Here is a 20,024-nt window from a genome sequence, read left to right as displayed (position 1 = left end):
TTGACTGATATACCGTATTAAGAAAGAAAGATAAAGAAAGAAAGAGAGAAAACGTGGGATTTCCTTATTTAAGAAAAGCCATACAAGCTATCAAGTACAATAATAACGACACTGGCAGAAGTTGTGACGAACATAGATTTATTTGATAATATGTGTAGAAAACTTGGCTGCTTGTCATTTTTGGCGGTATAATATCTTTAATCCCTTAGTTTAAAGTAATTTCCACTGGTAATTTAAATCTGACTGTGATTTTAATATTAGGTGTGAGAAAGAAGTGAGTTTTTGCAAGTATTTAATTAATAAGCTGTCTCCTGTGGTTTCAGATATCGCCTATGAGATCTGTCTTTTGAGTGGCTTCTGATCCTCTGTTTCTGTTGCAGCTGGAGACTCCTTTATAGTATCATATGCTGCGTCGATAAACACAATGAATGCCCAGAACGGACTGAAGTTTTCACTTCCCGCTGTGTTAACCTTTCAAAATTCTACAGAGGTACGTTTTACTCAATCCACACATTGAAAGTAAAGCTCATACAAACACTACAGGATTTAGCAGACAGCGCTCCATCGGGTATTATCAAATATTCCATACAAATACTTCTTATTTGACCTTGATATTGGTGTCTTTATAGAGCAAATTATATTTTGTCATGGAAATTATTTCTCTGTAGAGCGAGCGCTGATTTTATCTTTAAACAGATAGCCAGCCAGACGAATATGACTTCTGCATTTTGGTTGATGAAAGATTTCTGCAGTAAGTCATTTGTATGATATTAAGGTAGATTTTATGTATGGATGCGTTAATCCGGGTGTGGTACACAAGGTCGCCAGTTGTTAGGTCGACCCCAAAAGGTCAACTTGCAAAAGGTCGACACATGAAAAGGTCGATATGGTTTTTAAAGATAATTGTGGTGTCATTTTCACCCGATTAGCACGTGGAACCCCAATAGGTGTACCACATGCCTCGCTTTGCTCAACAGGCTTCTGGCAAGGTTGCCATTCCCAATTGGCGTCCACGTGGATGGCAAGGTATGAAAAAAAATCCCAAAAACTCATGTCAACCTGTCTCTGTGTCGATCATTGTCATGTTGACCTTTTGTTAATGTCGACCACATGGTGTCTGCTAATCACTGTCGGCCTATCATGCAAATCTCCGTTAATCAGGTCCACAGGTCACCTTTGTGGAAAACAAGTTATCTCTTTGGGATGAGTGCTGCTCTTGGATTATTCTTGATTTAATGATACTGAGACGTGAACTCTATAGGTATCACTTAGGAATAGCCATCCTTACTTTAGTAGAAACGCTCAGCTGCTATAAAGGGGAGGTGTGTCTGAGTGTGACTGCTGATTGGGAAGCTCGACGCAGTGAAACGCATCCTCCGTCCATTGCAGCTGACGGTACAGTGGAGGTACCAGCACTGTCTTTCTAAACTTGGTGCAAAAAAAGGATTGAAAAAGTAAAACTCTTATCAGGCCAGAAAACTAATATTGGTCCACGGACTATATTTCAGCGAGGTTACACATTATGGAATGTATTACTGAAACCTGTATGTTTATCGCTTTAGGTGTCTGCAGCAACATTTAATGTTGTGGTCCCATTTTCCATCACCGCAGTGGAAGTCTCCCAGGTAAGCCCAGTTATATAATTGTCTGACTTACTTTATAATTAGGAAATATTGCACCTTAAGTATTGTGGGTTTTAATATATATATATATAACCCACAAGAAGGCGTCACTCACAAGGCTTCCAATAGATGAATAATGAGACGAACAGCGTCAATAGTTCAACGTTTCAGTCTTAATGGACTTTTTTCTGTTCTTGAAAAAAGTCCATTAAGACTGAAACGTTGAGCTATTGACGCTGTTCGTCTCATTATTCGTCTATTGAAAGCCTTGTGAGTGCCGCCTTCGTGTGGGTAATGTTGGAGTCCTTTTGACTTAAGGAGGGCACCAGACCATTTTCATGGGACAGTAATGTGAGTGCCGATCTATCACTGCATATATATATATATATATATATACACACACACACACACACACACACACACACACACACACACACACACACACATAAAATATAAATAACCTGGTATAGAGAATTCCCCCTCCATTGTCATCTCCATGGCCTGCAGATTTTTTTTTTTTTTTTTTATATAATGCCATGATGTAAATTAACAGCCAACTGATTGTTATTTGTATCCACATGGCCCTGTTCTGTAATGTGCTCCATGGTCTCTGTGTTTTTTATAATTGAAGTTGACATTGTCAATATCTTTGTTCTGTTTTCAGATGAATATAAGGTACAGGTGAATGTGATGTTCTCAAATATAAGGTTGTTTGTGTTTTCTGATGTGTAGGGTTTGGAGTCAGTGGCGGTTCCAGAGGCAGGGCTGCAGTACAGTCCAAAATTCAAATAGGAGAGCCACGCCCACTGCCACCCCAAACACTGCCATACATCTCCAGCAGTGACTCACTGGCAGTTGATGCGACTCCCCTATTTGAATTGTGGACTGTGCTGCAGCCCCACCTCTGGAGTGGGGAGAGATGGACAGAGGTTGCCCTGATCCAGCTATATTCTTGATACCCAAAGTTGGTGAGCTATGATACCATAGTTACCAGGTTCCCATAGGCATGCGCAGCATATTTTATTTGGATGTGCACTATCTGATGGGCCAGTGGGTATTCCCAGGAGGGCCAATACAAGTAAGAATGGGCCAGTGGGGACTCTCTGAGGAGCAAATACCACCCGCTTCAGATTACCACCAGAGCCATGCATGCTAAACAGGTGACTGTGGGGCTGCCATTCTCTGGGGAAACCCCCTGCTCCCTTCCCTGGCTGATGGGTCTATACACCCAGGAAACTGCATACAGTGGCTGGGCAGGGATACAGAGGCCTCCCCTGCCACATCCATCAAGGGCCCCACAGTAGGAGCAAGTCCTGGGCCTCAGCAAAGTGCTATTATCCCCTGATCCAGTGATTACTACCACCCCCTGAGCTTCTGCTACTCACTGGGCTTCGTGCTGACACTAGGCCTGGAACCCCTCTCCTCCTGTGACAGGTGCACCGGATCCGTTCTCCAGCGCCCCAGCTTCTGGTCCCCTCTGTTCTGTAGCACAGAACCAGATTGTAACCTGATTGGCTGTCCCATGCGGTCCCAACGTGTCGGCCAGGAGAGGAAGTCACATTATGTGTAATTGGCTACCACTGATGTGTTAGAATTGGAATATCATGTTTTTATTTGTCTAGCATGAAAGATGTCAACGTTTATTGGTACCAGTGACATGCACTCTTTTAAGGACTGCATGCATAGCCATTTAATCTTTGGAAAGGGCTGCACATTGCCGTGCCTCCGGTTTAGACTTTGCAGAGTGACGACTTGCAAGATATGCTCTGCCCCCAGGCATCGCTTCATCTCTACATCAGCATCCCCCCTCCCCGTACACACAATGTGGGAGATGTGTCAAGCCTTGGAGAGAAATAAATGGAGAAGTTGAACAATTTTACTGTACCTGTCATTTATCTAGCACAGTCTATGAAATGACAGACGCTGATTGGTTTATTTCTCTCTCGATACATCCCACACAATAGCTGTTAATGTCACCTATAGAGGCCTGGACATTACCCTTCAGTATTTATTTACATGTTGTCATGTTACAGATGATTATAAAAACAGGTGATTCTTTCCTGGTTAGAGAGTTATTGTATGAGGATTTATTCATGCGGTTGTATCAATTATGCAGCACCCAGGTGTGGGAGATGCCAGACAAGTCCAGATTTTTATATTTGCCATGAAACATTTATGGTAGATTTATTCAGATCAGCCACACGCGGTGTGCGCGCTCCGTCGCGCTGCGCTCTGCAGTACTCCTCACAAGGTGCTTGGTTTTGAAGTTCTTCCCAGAGCTGATGTTTACAGAGACATCATTTGTAGTCTTTATGTTGCTGTCTGGTGGTAACGCTGCACTGTATTGTGTACACAGAGCAAAAGCAGCCTATTCCGCAGAGGAAATCATCCGAAAGTTGGCTAGCTTTACAGTCATGTTGGGCTGTTAAATCCCTCCTAACATCTGAGCTCCTTACTGTAGGTCACACAAACCCCTCCGCACAGCTCTTTAGCATCCACATCGCCAGTTCATCTCCTGCCTTCTTAAAGGTCAATTTGTTCTTTGAGGATGTTTCTCTCTTGTTCTTTTGTAACCTAAGATATGCATAATAGCAATGCGATTTTCCAACTTTAGACAGTAGATCAGAGTTTATCAAAAGCTCGGTCCTCAGTACCACTAACAGTTTGCATTTCCAGACCACCCACCTGGTGCACAGGTGTATCCATTACTGACTGACACTTTTGCATTTACTGCTGACAGTTTCATAGGGAGTATGGGGGGTCATTCTGACCCGTTCGCTCGCTGCTGTTTATCGCAGCCAAGCGAACGGGTCTCTACTGCGCATGCGCCAGCGCATGCCAGACGGCTGAAGGCCGTAGCAAGGATGCGATCGCCTCTGCCTGATTGACAGGCAGAGGCGATCGCTGGGCGGGAGGGGGGCGGAACGGCGGCGTTTGGCTGCCGTTTCGTGGGAGCGGTCCGGCCAACGCAGGCGTGGCCAGACCGAACGGGGGGCGGGCCGCAGCGGCTGCGTGACGTCACACGCAGCCGCTGCGGGCCTGGGAGCGATGAGTAGCTCCCGGCCAGCACGCTAAAGCTGTGCTGGTCGGGAGCTACTCTTGAAGTGCAAAGGCATCGCCACTGTGCGATGCCTTTGCACTTCTGCGGGGGGGGGGGGGCAGGCACTGACATGCGGGGCGGACTAGCCCCCGCATGTCAGGGAACATGATCGTAGCTGTGCTAAATTTAGCACAGATACGATCACCTCGGAATGACCCCCTGAAGACGGGTTGTGGTTGGGAGACCGGCGGTCAGCATATCGACACCGCAACAGAATGCTGGTGGGAATAGGCCCTGTGGGTCGTCATTTTGTCTGCCTGCATTTTAAACGCTTGGGATCCCAGAGTCAGCATGTTGACCGCCGGGATCCCGTGAGCCAGTCACATGGCCGCATCCCGTATAGACACTTGTTACCCCTGACATACCTGGAGCTATTACTAGTGTTGTATAGCTGGACACTTGGGAAGTGCTTGGCTGATTCTTTGCACTTATCTGCTATTCTTATTGCATACAGGTGGGAGAAAATACATCCAGCTGTACATCCGCCTCTTTCTCTACATTATGCTGATGAACAACAAAAAAATACAATTTGAAAAAGCATTGTGGCCAATGTATCCAATATCATTCAGGGGAGATGTATCAAAGTTTGGAAAGAGATAAAGTACCAACCAATTAACTCCTAACTTCAAACACAGCCTGTAAAATGATAGTTAGGAACTGATTGGTTGGTACTTTGGGCCGCAAGGAAGTGGCTGTGCAATTCTACGTATTAAAAAAAATTAACATGCAGCAGGAGGCGTCTAGGAGATAGACACCTCCTGTTTGCATTTGCGAGATCAAAACTGTACTGGGTGACACCCCCCGCTCCGCTTCCCCCAATCATGCTGAAGGCGATCTCGCAAAACCCATTCTGAACAGGGGCCTAATTATGACCTGATCGTAGCCATGCAAAATTTTGCATGCTACGATCAGCCACCCTGACATGCGGGGGACGCCCAGCACAGGGCTAGTCCGCCCCGCATGTCTGGCTCTTCCCCCACCCGCACAGGTACAAAAGCGTTGCACGGCGGTGATGCTTTTGTACCTGAGGAGTAGCTTAGGCACGCTGGCAGGGAGCTACCTGTCACTCTCCGTGTCGCAAGCCTGTGTTGCCTGGACCGCGCCCCCAAAACGCCGGCCCAATACCACCGGCCCACCCAGCGAACGCTGATTGGTTGGGACTTTATCTCCGTGCACTTTATCTCCATCTAAAGCTTAGTAAATAGACCTTTATCTCTACTTTACTTTCTCTCTCCAAGATTTTATACATTTCCCCCTCTAACAGCACCAGTCACAGCGCTGTATCCAGAGGTGAATTGGCCATAGGGTTCACAGGGAAGATCTCCGGTGGGCCGACGCACCTATGGGGCCTGTTTTGTTTGAGGACATGTGGTCCTTTTTCTAGACATAATGAATAAGATGCAAAATAATTTGCATATATGAAAATTACTTTTCCACTTAGCCTGTGATTGATCTAGTGTATGCTCTGTCTGCCTGCTTGGCTGACATATAGGATTGAGTGAATAGTGATTGGGATACGGTTGGTGTAATAAGCAAGAAAATATCTTTCTAAAGAATGATATAGTTTTCTAAATTCTGAAGGTGTATCATATAATGTGCTCATAATATTTAATTTTATTTCTTTTTAACTTCCCCCTTGATGCTGGACATGCCCACTATCTGGAAAGTCTCGGGGGGAGGGTGCTGCTGCACTGCCCCATGGCTAGACCTTACACCTCTGGTGCTGCCCATGTGGGGCCACTAGTACACATTTTTTTCCAGGGCCACTTTTTGTTCCCAATCCGCCCCTGGCTGTATCCATACTCCATCGTGAAAGGACACTTTGCCTGGTTATTCCTCATTTAACCTGGGTCTAGGAACTCACAATACACTATGCTTTTTGCATCACTATGGATACTGTGAGCAGAGGATGAATACCGAATTCCCTGAGGTGATGGGCAGATTATTCCTGTCAGACACAATTCAGCATAAGATCGCAGACCCCTCCAATGTATACTTGTATTATATGTGTGGTCACCAGTGATACTGCTAATGCTCCATGGAGACTCTAATGTGACGCTTCACATGTTGTCCTTTATCCCACCAGGTGCTGCCTGACCATGCTCTACATTTTGCTGGATTCATTATCGCCTTCGTTGTCTCGTTTTTGTTGACGTGCGCAGTTTTTCTTCTTCTCTACTACTCCAAGTGGTTCAAAAGTAGATTATCAGTAAGTAATGGCTCATTTCTCACTGTTACATTTATCAAACTTAGTGATATTGCCCATACCAGCCAATCAGATTTGTTTAGTACATTCTATAAAGTGATAGCTAGAATCTGATTGGATGCTATGGACCACAACTCCACTGGTTCTTTTGAGACAGTTTGATATGTCTCCCCCTAAGAAAAACAACAGGCCGGATGTATTGAAGCCCAAGTAGGCCGGAGGTGCGGGTTCCCGGCCGAACTCAACGTTTTTTTAAAGCGCCAATCATTTACAAGGCATGATAAAAAAACATCAGAGTTCGAGCAGGAACCTGCACCTCCAGCCAACTCAGACTTGATTACATCCGGCCCAACTATTTCAGAGCAAATAAATCAGCATATGTAAATGCAGATTAGAGTATATTTTGTTCGACCATTTTATAGTATTTTTGCACATTTTTTTTTTTTTTAGATAACATTATGCATCTGCAATGATTTTCTATCTCCATCACCAATTGGAATAGTCTTAAATTCCTACCATTCCCATTCTCCCTCCGCTATCTGCTTTGTATTGTTACCATGAGAATTCACATAATTGTATGTATTTTGTTGGATTCCTCGGGTTGGTATATGACTCGTAGAAAGCGTAGTGACATTTCTGCACGCTGTTATGACTAGTGACCTCTGAATTAGTTGGGTACCTGGAAGGGGATCCGGTGTGGATCCCAGCTGAAGTATTGTGTATGATGTGCACAGAAAACGCATAGGAAGCAAGTTTATAAGTCTTTCCATGTGCATGTGTTACACTAGGAAATGACGGGGGTGGTGTATTGCGTGACCGGCGGTCTGGAGACTGCTGGTTACCATACCGACGCCAGCACCCCTTGCTTACCACAGGGGTGGTGTATTGCGTGACCGGCGGTCTGGAGACTGCTGGTTACCATACTGACGCCAGAACCCCTTGCTCACCACAGGTTCTGGTCCCACGCTGTGGGTGTCGTGGACACCCAGAAGTGGAAATAGTCCCTGTTAGTCGGCATGCCGACTGTCGGGATTGTGGGTGGGCGGGATGTAGGTGCCGGTATCGTGACCAACGGTCACGTAACTACATCCCACCTAAACTATAAAGAAGCATTGAATAAACTACAGCTGATCTGGTATCTGATATTACACGCCTTGATTCTACTGCAGGGATGGGGAACCTTCGGCCCTCCAGCTGTTGTTTAACTACATATCCCAGCATGACCCTGCAACAGTTTTAGCGTGGCCAAATAGCAAAACTGTAGCAAGGCATGCTGGTATGCGTAGTTCAACAACAGCTGGAGGGCCAAAGGTTCCCCACCCCTGTTCTACTGTATACTATAAACCTGCTGTTGTCAGGTAGACACATATGAACACTAGAGAATCATTTTATATACTCACTGACTGATTTTATAATAGCTGCCGGGTTTGATAAATAATTGCAAGAAGAAAAGAACACTAGGATAGCTCTGTCTGTGTAATAATAAAACAGAAACTGGTAACCAGTTTCACAATATATTGAATCCATTCTATAAAATAAAATGCATATATAATTGTATCCAGTGATCTTATAGTTATAAAACTTTTATTTGTTTAACCAATCTGTGTAATATTAACAGTGAATGGATACAATAAGCAGCTCTCGCAGCCATGAAGTAGTGGAAATGGTGCAGACAGTTTTATGGGACCAAGTGATGACAGCCACTGAGAGTCCCAGTAATTATTAGTCTCACCAGAGAATCTTTATCCAGATGTTGTGTCTGTCTGAGCAGTGCTGAATGCCAAGTCTGCATTTCCGGCAGGTTCTATGTACAGTCATTTCCAATAGTAAAGCTGTATCAGAGTTGCAGTCAAACTATTATATTCTTTGACGCGTTTTTCCGCTATCTGATGGTTCTGTACCAGGCTAATCCCATAACAATATGATGATCATTAGTATAGTCATAGCCAGAGCTTCTTATTTACCACTTTATGACTAGATTACATGTAGTACTTGTGTCACAGATAGTGATAATGTCCATATACAGTAACTTAATAGGACGTTGTGCCGCCACCTATGGCCCGTACAGCCTGTATGCGCCATGACCTTTTAGTCTGTCCGTTTTTGACGTTGTGCAATTGATGCTGGGTGGAAAACTACACTTGTGATGTTTCAGAATATCAGGGATAGACTGGGCCAAGAATTGTCCCTGATGTGGACATACAGCATGTCTCATGTCAGCATGATGGCCGAACAGATAGACAGGAGGTGGCCAATGTATGTCGACCTAATGCATGTCGACCTAATGAAGCCCACCCGCACGGATATGCAAACAGTGGTTCACGGAGAATGACATACAGGTGCGACTCGGCCAGGCTCAGGCAGCCGGATTGGCACAACAGGCCATAGGTACTTCTGGCCCTACCTTGAGTTCAAGATCATACGCCTGATTGTGTTCTGATCTTGTGACTAACATACAGTTAGGTCCATATATTTCTCATACGTCCTAGAGGATGCTGGGGACTCCAAAAGGACCGTGTGGTATAGACGGATCCGCAGGAGCTTGGGCACACTATAAAGACTTAAACTGGGTGTGAACTGGCTCCTCCCTCTATGCCCCTCCTCCAGACCTCAGTTAGACTTTGTGCCCTGGAGTGATGGGTCACACACTAGGGGAGCTCTGCTGAGTTTCTCTGAAAGACTTTATGTTAGGTTTTTTATTTTCAGGCAGACCTGCTGGCTACAGGCTCCCTGCATCGTGGGAGTGAGGAGAGAGAAGCAGACCTACTTCTTCTTAGTTTAAAGGCTCTGCTTCTCGGCTACTGGACACCATTAGCTCCAGAGGGTTCGATCACTTGGTGCGCCTAGCTGCTTGTTCCCGGAGCCACGCCGTCACCCCCCTCACAGAAGCCAGAAGAAAGAAGCCGGGTGAGTATTGGAAGAAAAGAAGACTTCAGACGGCAGAAGACTTCAGTAACGGAGGTACAGCACAGCGGTAGCGCTGCGCTCCATGCTCCCACACACCAACGCACTCACAGGGTGCAGGGCGCTGGGGGGGGAGCGCCCTGGCAGCAAGTTACTAGTCTTCTTAATGTGATCTGGCATATAAAAGCATTTCGGTGCTGAGGCACCGTGGTTCATCCCCCGCCAGCATGGTTTAGCGCTACGCGGCTTTGTTTCCCCGCCGCCGCTTATACGGGTGCAGGGCGGGGGGGGGGAGCACCCTGGGCAGCGAGTTAGTTCGTTTTTCAGCTGACTGCTTGCGCTGCCGGGGTTCCGTATACAGACCCCCGCCGGCGTGTTATAGTGCACTACGCGCCATTCTCCCCCGTCGGCCTCCATGGGTGCAGGGCGCCGGGGGGGGGGCGCCCTGGACAGCATAGGTGTTTTGGGGGTCCCGGGCGCCGCATACGATAACCCGCCATTAGAGCTGCGGGTGCGCGGCGCGCCAGGGCTCCTGCATGCCGTCGGTTGCCTGGGGTGCAGGGCACGCGGGGGGGGGGGGGGGGCTGAGCAGCATTGGGTCTGTGTGGGTATAGTGTTTTTACACAATATATGGTGCTCGACCTGCTTGTTTTTTAGAATACAGGGGGGCTATAGCGCGCCGAGAGGGGCGGGGCTTAGCCTCACACATAGAGTCAGCGCCATTTCCCCTGCTGTCCCCGCCAAGAAGTTTGTAAAGCACAAACAAAGGGGCGGGGGCATAGTGTTTGGGTGTTATGTTGCCCCTCTCAGATGTAAAACTCCCTGTATATAGGGTCCCCCGGCTCAATATAGGGTTATATATATTTCTCTGACGTCCTAGTGGATGCTGGGACTCCGTAAGGACCATGGGGAATAGCGGCTCCGCAGGAGACAGGGCACAAGAATAAAAGCTTTAGGATCAGGTGGTGTGCACTGGCTCCTCCCCCTATGACCCTCCTCCAAGCCTCAGTTAGATTTTTGTGCCCGAACGAGAAGGGTGCAGGCTAGGTGGCTCTCCTGAGCTGCTTAGAATAAAAGTGTATTTTAGGTTTTTTATTTTCAGTGAGTCCTGCTGGCAACAGGCTCACTGCATCGTGGGACTAAGGGGAGAAGAAACGGACTCACCTGCGTGCAGAGTGGATTGGGTTTCTTAGGCTACTGGACATTAGCTCCAGAGGGACGATCACAGGTTCAGCCTGGATGGGTCCCGGAGCCGCGCCGCCGGCCCCCTTACAGAGCCAGAAGAGCGAAGAGGTCCGGTGAAATCGGCGGCAGAAGACGATCCTGTCTTCAGACTAAGGTAGCGCACAGCACCGCAGCTGTGCGCCATTGCTCTCAGCACACTTCACACTCCGGTCACTGAGGGTGCAGGGCGCTGGGGGGGAGCGCCCTGAGACGCAATATAACAGATGATACCTTAGGTTGGCAAAAGAATACATCACATATAGCTCTTGGGCTATATGGATGTATTTTAACCCCTGCCATTTTTACAGAAAAGAGCGGGAGATAAGGACGTCGTGAAGGGGCGGAGCCTATCTCCTCAGCACACAAGCGCCATTTTCCCTCACAGCTCCGCTGGAAGGACGGCTCCAGAATCAGGGTAAAAAAAGAGAAGGGGGGGCACTATTGGCAGCTAAAAATTATATAAACAGCAGCTATAAGGGAATAACACTTATATAAGGTTATTCCTGTATATATATATAGCGCTTGGTGTGTGCTGGCAGACTCTCCCTCTGTCTCTCCAAAGGGCTTGTGGGGTCCTGTCCTCTATCAGAGCATTCCCGGTGTGTGTGCTGTGTGTCGGTACGTGTGTGTCGACATGTATGAGGAGGAAAATGATGTGGAGGCGGAGCAATTGCCTGGGTTAGTGATGTCACCCCCTAGGGAGTCGACACCTGACTGGATGATCGTATTTAAAGAATTAAGTGATAATGTCAGCACTTTGCAAAGAACGGTTGATGACATGAGACAGCCGGCAAATCAATTAGTGCCTGTCCAGGCGTCTCAGACACCGTCAGGGGCCCTAAAACGCCCGTTACCTCAGTGGGTCGACACAGACCCAGACACAGATACTGAGTCTAGTGTCGACGGTGAGGAGACAAACGTAATGTCCAGTAGGGCCACACGTTACATGATCACGGCAATGAAGGAGGCATTGAACATTTCTGACACTACAAGTACCACAAAGAAGGGTATTATGTGGGGTGTGAAAAAACTACCAATAGTTTTCCCTGAGTCAGATGAGTTAAATGAGGTGTGTGAAAAAGCGTGGGTTTCCCCCGACAAAAAACTGCTAATTTCTAAAAAATTATTGGCACTATATCCTTTCCCGTCAGAGGTTAGGACGCGTTGGGAAACACCCCCTAGGGTAGATAAGGCGCTCACACGTTTATCTAAACAAGTAGCGTTACCGTCTCCTGATACGGCCACCCTCAAAGAACCAGCAGATAGAAGGCTGGAAAATATTCTTAAAAGTATATACACACATACTGGTGTTATACTGCGACCAGCAATTGCTTCAGCCTGGATGTGCAGTGCTGGAGTCGCGTGGTCGGATTCCCTGACTGAAAATATTGATACCCTGGATAGGGACAATATACTGTTAACTATAGAGCATTTGAAGGATGCATTACTATATATGCGTGATGCACAGAGGGATATTTGCACCCTGGCATCAAGAGTAAGTGCTATGTCCATTTCTGCCAGAAGAGCGTTATGGACGCGACAGTGGTCAGGCGATGCGGATTCCAAACGACATATGGAAGTATTGCCGTATAAAGGGGAGGAGTTATTTGGGGCTGGTCTATCGGACCTGGTGGCCACGGCAACGGCTGGAAAATCCACCTTTTTACCCCAGGTCACTTCACATCAGCAGAAAAAGACACCGTCTTTTCAAACTCAGTCCTTTCGTTCCCATAAGTACAAGCGAGCTAAAGGCCATTCCTTCCTGCCCCGGGGCAGAGGAAGGGGAAAAAGACTGCACCATGCAGCCGCTTCCCAGGAGCAGAAGCCCTCCCCTGCTTCTGCCAAGTCTTCAGCATGACGCTGGGGCTTTACAAGCAGACTCAGACATGGTGGGGGCCCGTCTCAAGAATTTCAACGCGCAGTGGGCTCACTCGCAAGTGGACCCCTGGATTCTACAGGTAGTATCGCAGGGGTACAAACTGGAATTCGAGGCGTTTCCCCCTCGCCGGTTCCTGAAGTCTGCTCTACCAAAGTCTCCCTCCGACAGGGAGGCAGTTTTGGAAGCCATTCACAAGCTGTATTCCCAGCAGGTGATAATCAAGGTACCCCTCCTACAACAGGGAAAGGGGTATTATTCCACGCTGTTTGTGGTACCGAAGCCGGACGGCTCGGTGAGACCAATTTTAAATCTGAAATCCTTGAACACTTACATAAAGAGGTTCAAATTCAAGATGGAATCACTCAGAGCGGTGATAGCAAACCTGGAAGAAGGGGACTATATGGTGTCTCTGGACATCAAGGATGCTTATCTCCACGTCCCAATCTACCCGTCTCACCAAGGGTACCTCAGGTTTGTAGTACAAGACTGTCATTATCAGTTTCAGACGCTGCCGTTTGGGTTGTCCACGGCACCTCGGGTCTTTACCAAGGTAATGGCCGAAATGATGATTCTTCTTCGAAGAAAAGGCATCTTAATTATCCCTTACTTGGACGATCTCCTGATAAGGGCAAGGTCCAGGGAACAGTTAGAAGTCGGAGTAGCACTATCTCAGGTAGTGTTACGTCAGCACGGGTGGATCCTAAATATTCCAAAATCGCAGCTGATTCCAACGACACGTCTACTGTTCCTAGGAATGATTCTGGACACAGTCCAGAAAAAGGTGTTTCTCCCGGAGGAGAAGGCCAGGGAGTTATCCGAGCTAGTCAGGAACCTCCTAAAACCAGGCCAGGTGTCAGTGCATCAGTGCACGAGGGTCCTGGGAAAAATGGTGGCTTCTTACGAAGCGATTCCATTCGGAAGATTCCATGCAAGAACTTTTCAGTGGGATCTACTGGACAAATGGTCCGGATCGCATCTTCAGATGCATCAGCGGATAACCCTGTCGCCAAGGACAAGGGTGTCTCTTCTGTGGTGGCTGCAGAGTGCTCATCTACTAGAGGGCCGCAGATTTGGCATTCAGGATTGGATCCTGGTGACCACGGATGCAAGCCTGAGAGGCTGGGGAGCAGTCACACAGGGAAGAAATTTCCAGGGCTTGTGGTCAAGCATGGAAGCATCTCTTCATATAAACATTCTGGAACTAAGGGCCATTTACAATGCCCTAAGTCAAGCGAAACCCCTGCTTCAGGGTCAGGCGGTATTGATCCAATCGGACAACATCACGTCAGTCGCCCACGTAAACAGACAGGGCGGCACAAGAAGCAGGAGGGCAATGGCAGAAGCTGCAAGGATTCTTCGCTGGGCGGAAAATCATGTGATAGCACTGTCAGCAGTGTTCATTCCGGGAGTGGACAACTGGGAAGCAGACTTCCTCAGCAGACACGACCTCCACCCGGGAGAGTGGGGACTTCACCCAGAAGTCTTCCACCTGATAGTAAACCGTTGGGAAGAACCAAAGGTGGACATGATGGCGTCCCGTCTAAACAAAAAACTAGACAGATATTGCGCCAGGTCAAGGGACCCTCAGGCAATAGCGGTGGACGCCCTGGTAACGCCGTGGGTGTACCAGTCAGTGTATGTGTTCCCTCCTCTGCCTCTCATACCAAGGGTACTGAGAATCATAAGAAGGAGAGGAGTAAGAACTATACTCGTGGTTCCGGATTGGCCAAGAAGGACTTGGTACCCGGAACTTCAAGAGATGCTCACGGACGATCCGTGGCCTCTACCTCTGAGCAAGGACCTGCTCCAGCAGGGGCCTTGTCTGTTCCAAGACTTACCGTGGCTGCGTTTGACGGCATGGCGGTTGAACGCCGGATCCTGAGGGAAAAAGGCATTCCAGATGAAGTCATCCCTACCCTGGTCAAGGCCAGGAAGGACGTAACTGCAAAACATTATCACCGCATTTGGCGAAAATATGTTGCGTGGTGTGAGGCCAAGAAGGCCCCTACAGAGGAATTTCAACTGGGTCGTTTCCTCCATTTCCTGCAAACAGGACTATCTATGGGCCTAAAATTAGGGTCCATTAAGGTTCAAATTTCGGCCCTGTCGATTTTCTTCCAGAAAGAACTGGCTTCAATGCCTGAAGTTCAGACATTTGTAAAAGGGGTACTGCATATACAGCCTCCTTTTGTGCCTCCAGTGGCACCTTGGGATCTCAATGTTGTGTTGAGTTTTCTAAAGTCACATTGGTTTGAACCACTCACCACTGTGGACTTCAAATATCTCACATGGAAGGTGACGATGCTGTTAGCCCTGGCTTCAGCCAGGCGTGTGTCAGAATTGGCGGCTTTATCATATAAAAGTCCTTACTTAATTTTTCATTCTGACAGGGCAGAATTGAGGACTCGTCCTCAATTTCTACCTAAGGTGGTTTCTGCATTTCACATGAACCAACCTATTGTGGTACCTGCGGCTACTAGGGACTTGGAGGACTCCAAGTTGCTTGACGTTGTCAGGGCCCTGAAAATATATGTTTCCAGGACGGCTGGAGTCAGAAAATCTGACTCGCTGTTTATCCTGTATGCACCCAACAAGCTGGGTGCTCCTGCTTCTAAGCAGACGATTGCTCGTTGGATTTGTAGTACAATTCAGCTTGCACATTCTGTGGCAGGCCTGCCACAGCCAAAATCGGTAAAAGCCCATTCCACAAGGAAAGTGGGCTCATCTTGGGCGGCTGCCCGAGGGGTCTCGGCTTTACAACTTTGCCGAGCAGCTACTTGGTCAGGGGCAAACACGTTTGCGAAATTCTACAAATTTGATACCCTGGCTGAGGAGGACCTGGAGTTCTCTCATTCGGTGCTGCAGAGTCATCCGCACTCTCCCGCCCGTTTGGGAGCTTTGGTATAATCCCCATGGTCCTTACGGAGTCCCAGCATCCACTAGGACGTCAGAGAAAATAAGATTTTACTTACCGATAAATCTATTTCTCGTAGTCCGTAGTGGATGCTGGGCGCCCATCCCAAGTGCGGATTGTCTGCAATACTTGTATATAGTTATTGTTACAAAAATTCGGGTTATTATTGTTGTGAGCCATCTTTTCAGAGGCTCCTTTTCGTTTTATCATACTGTTAACTGGGTTCAGATCACAAGTTGTACGGTGTGATTGGTGTGGCTGGTATGAGTCTTACCCGGGATTCAATATCCTTCCTTATTATGTACGCTCGTCCGGGCACAGTATCCTAACTGAGGCTTGGAGGAGGGTCATAGGGGGAGGAGCCAGTGCACACCACCTGATCCTAAAGCTTTTATTCTTGTGCCCTGTCTCCTGCGGAGCCGCTATTCCCCATGGTCCTTACGGAGTCCCAGCATCCACTACGGACTACGAGAAATAGATTTATCGGTAAGTAAAATCTTATTTTATATTTGAGCGGGCTTAAGCGCGCCGGGAAGGGGCGGAGCTTAGCCCTCACAGAGGAGTCCGCGCCATTTTCCTCAGATCCCCACCAGGACCTGCTGTGTAGTAAGAAGGAGGGGGGGCACAGTGTTTTTAATGCTATATGGGTGTCATATAGCATTATGATTGATAATGGACACATAATCCTTGTTGTAATACATAAATTCACTGTTTCCCGGTTTGTTTACCCACTATCGGTTAGTCGACAGGTGTGAGGGCTTTGTCACAAGCTGCTGTGGGGATAACTGTCGGCTTCGCCGGCGCATGGCGGTACTTGATTCGGAAAATTAAGTATTAGCAAGTTGGTGTTTGTGTGCTTAAAACAGTATACACGCTAGGGGAGACACAGTTGTGGTGGATGCCCTGTCGGCATCAACGGTAACCTCCTGGGTAAAAACATTAACAGGCTGTTATTGCCTTGTACCTGTATATATATATTTCTAGGTATATGTGGTGGGAGTGTTATCGAAATTGTATTTGTATGCTTCCCTCAGACCCCTCGGGGTTCCAAGATTATTATTATTTTTTACCCGATTACTGTTCCTGGCTGTCGACATTTACTTAGTTTCTGTCGACCATAACGTTCCTGGTAGATCCACTTCGGGGGCATGTCAGTACATGGTCGTACACATTCACAACACATTACTGTCTCTAGGGACCTGACAGGTCTGGACAATCCACTTGCGTATAGGTTATATCTATATGTATATATATATGTAGATATAGGTTTATATATGCAGGGTTAGGGTATATGTGTTCTATTGTGTATTATATGATGTATATCCAGGAATGCTGAAGTAATGGTATTCTTATCATGTGCTGGTCGCTCTGTTGATTAAGCTCTAGATTGGCCGTGGCGAGTTGGGTTTCGATCCTCTCAAGGAGTCCGAATATTATTCTCTTCCCGACGTGGAGGGAACATTATGACAGTCAACTCCTGGTCGACGCAGAGCCTGATCGAAAAGTATCATACACAGGAAGCTAAGTGATATTTTATTTCTATACTTTGACCTTATTTGCACTGTATGCACTTGAGGGAGTGTTGTATTCGGGTAGACATCCGATAGAATTACCCTACCCAGAGTGGGTAAGCTTGCCTATGTTGATTCTACCTTTTAACATTGCAGCAGGCTGCCACGTGACAGCAGGATCTCCGAGAGATACTGGGGGGAGGTATTCAGCTGTTTGGTGAGGCCTCTGTTCAGTCAACTTCGGTGGATACCACTGGTAAGTCTAACTTCGTGAGTTAGCCTCCTTCACAGCGGTTGGTGATGCATTCTTTTGTGGGATGCAGTCGTTTTATCCGGTTCGATGCCGTTCTTTTTTCCTTTTCTGTGCAGACAGTGGTAGGTGAAAAGGTAAGAGTTCTGCAGCCTTGTTAGGTTCGCAGAAGTGGATGTCGTTTTCTGTTTCCTACACATCCACCACTTGTCGCTGAGTCTATCGGGCTGGTCCCCACTCCGGTGTGCACTCCAGTGTGCACTTTGCTGTGACACTTCATCACTGTGTTCCGTTACTAAAACAGTTGGGTGCGGCCTGAGAGGTTTTTTTTTTGGTGAGCAGGTCTAATGCCAGAGTGGCTTTCAAGAGACCAGTTGGGATTGTGGTCCAGGTCTCACCTGCACATGCACCAGAATATAATCCTTACGGCCAGGACGTCGCTCCTGTGGTGTCTGCTCGGTTCTCTTCTTCTAGAGGGATGAAGGTTCGGGTTCCAGGTGTAGATCCTGGTGTCCGTGCATACAGATCTCTGAGGCTGGGGAGCAGTCCTTGTAAGGGACGTATTTCCAGGGGATGAGGTCAAGTTGGATAGCTTGTCTGCAATAGCCTTTCTTGAATTAAGGGTTACTTCCGACGAACGTATTCTTCGTGGTCTGCCCGTGTTCGTTCAGCCAGACGACTTGGCAGTGGCGTAAGTAAGCCGCTATGGCGGAACAAGGAGAAAAGCGGCAATGGCAGTAGATGCACAGTTTTGCAGTTGGGTGGAAAGTCTGGTAATCGCTATATTAGCGGTCTTCGTTCCGGGGGTGAACGACTGAAAAATAGATTTCCTCTGCTGGCGCGTTCTCCATCCGGGAGAAATTCAGTCAGCGTCAAGAAGTTTTCACAGACGTGACAAGTTTTTAAAGAATGTCGCAATTGGTCAGGTGGACGTCTCGCCTCAACGAGAGGCCTCAGGGATATTGTTCCAGGTCAAGGGACACTCAAGCTATAGCAGTGGACACCCTCGTGACACCGTGGGTGTTTTTAGTTCCGGTGATCCTCTTGGATCCGGGCTAGCCAAGGAGGGTTGGCTATCCAATTTTTTCATGGTTTACTCATAGAAGATTTCTGCCCTCTTCCTCTACGTGAGGAACTGTTACAACAAGATCAGGGCGTGTATCAAGTCTTCCCGCGACTGCGCCTGACGGCGGGGCGGTTAAATGCTATATCCTAAGCCGAACGGGTGTTCCCAGTGAAGTCGTTTCCTCAATTCTTCAGGCTAGGAAAGAACTAACGGCAAAGCGTTACCACCGTAGTTGGCATAACTATGTGTCTCGGTGTGTATCCAGGAAGGATCCTATGGAAGACTTTCAGCTAGGTCGTGCTTATCCATACTTTACAAGCCGGTGTGGATGCAAGCCTAATAAGTTTCTTTACAAAATTTCTCTCTTGGAAAGTGGTCATGCTATAGGCTTTGACGTCCGCAAGGCGGGTGTCGGAAGTGGTGGTTTTGTCTCACAAGAGCCTTGTTTGATCTTTCAGGTGGATAGAGAGGAATTGAGTACTCGGTTGGTAGGTCTACCAAGAGTGGTTTCTGGGTTTCGCAGAAACCGGCTATTTTGATGCCGGTGGTTACTTAGGCATTAGCTGATTCAAATTCCCTCGCTCTGGCCAGGGGTTTGAGTATGTAGGTCGCCAATTTGGCTCAGTTTGGAGAAACAGCGGCTCTGTTTGTCTGGTATGTTCCCAACATGGTTTGGGAGACTGCGTTATGCAGTCTGTTACACGCTGAATCTGTGATGCGGTTTGGCATGTTCGTTATACGGCTGGATTGCCGTCACCGAAGTCGGTGGAGGTCCATTCTTTGGGAGGATGGGCTTTTCTTGGGCGGATGCCCGAGGAGTCTCGGCGGTTCAACTTTGCCGAGCGGATTATTGGTCGGGATCAAATGCTTTTGCTATGCTCTACAAGTTTGATACCCTGATTTTTGGGGACCTTTTGTTTGCTCATTCGGTGCTGCAGAGTAGTCCGCACTCTCCCGCCCGTTTTGGAGCTTTGGTATAAACCCCATGGTCCTTTTGGAGTCCCCAGCATCCTCTAGGACGTATGAGAAAATAGGATTTTAGTACCTACCGGTAAATCTTTTTCTCTTAGTCCGTAGAGGATGCTGGGCGCCCATCCCAGTGCGTACGGTGTCTGCAGTTATTGCTTTTGGTTACACCCTGGTGATGTGTATCTCTGTCAGGCGGTTGCTACCGTTGTTCATGCCATGGCATACGGGGTCTTATTTTTGCTTATGTGGACACACGGTTTGTGTTCCATATTCTCTCAGCATGTGGCTGTGTTTTGTTCATGCCGTTGGCTGGTATTCTACTGAATACCACGTTCTACGGTGTGTTTGAGGTATGAGCTGGTGGGACACTCACCGTGTT

At 47.7% G+C, this 20,024-nt stretch overlaps 1 protein-coding gene across 3 annotated transcripts in view; it reads left to right on the top strand.

The window, feature by feature from the left end:
- Positions 1-20,024, top strand: part of EVC2 (EvC ciliary complex subunit 2) — a 329,045-nt gene that overhangs the window by 148,195 nt on the left and 160,826 nt on the right. For all 3 annotated transcript variants that reach the window (XM_063923401.1, XM_063923393.1, XM_063923385.1), the window contains exons 6-8: positions 381-490; positions 1,563-1,625; positions 6,809-6,931. In XM_063923401.1, the coding sequence (XP_063779471.1) occupies positions 381-490; positions 1,563-1,625; positions 6,809-6,931 (296 nt within the window). The remainder of the gene's footprint in view (positions 1-380; positions 491-1,562; positions 1,626-6,808; positions 6,932-20,024) is intronic.

This window comes from Pseudophryne corroboree, chromosome 1 (genome assembly GCF_028390025.1).
Source record: "Pseudophryne corroboree isolate aPseCor3 chromosome 1, aPseCor3.hap2, whole genome shotgun sequence".
Lineage (NCBI taxonomy): Eukaryota > Metazoa > Chordata > Amphibia > Anura > Myobatrachidae > Pseudophryne > Pseudophryne corroboree.
Note: the sequence above shows the minus strand (reverse complement) of the source record. Positions and strands in the feature narration are given on the sequence as shown.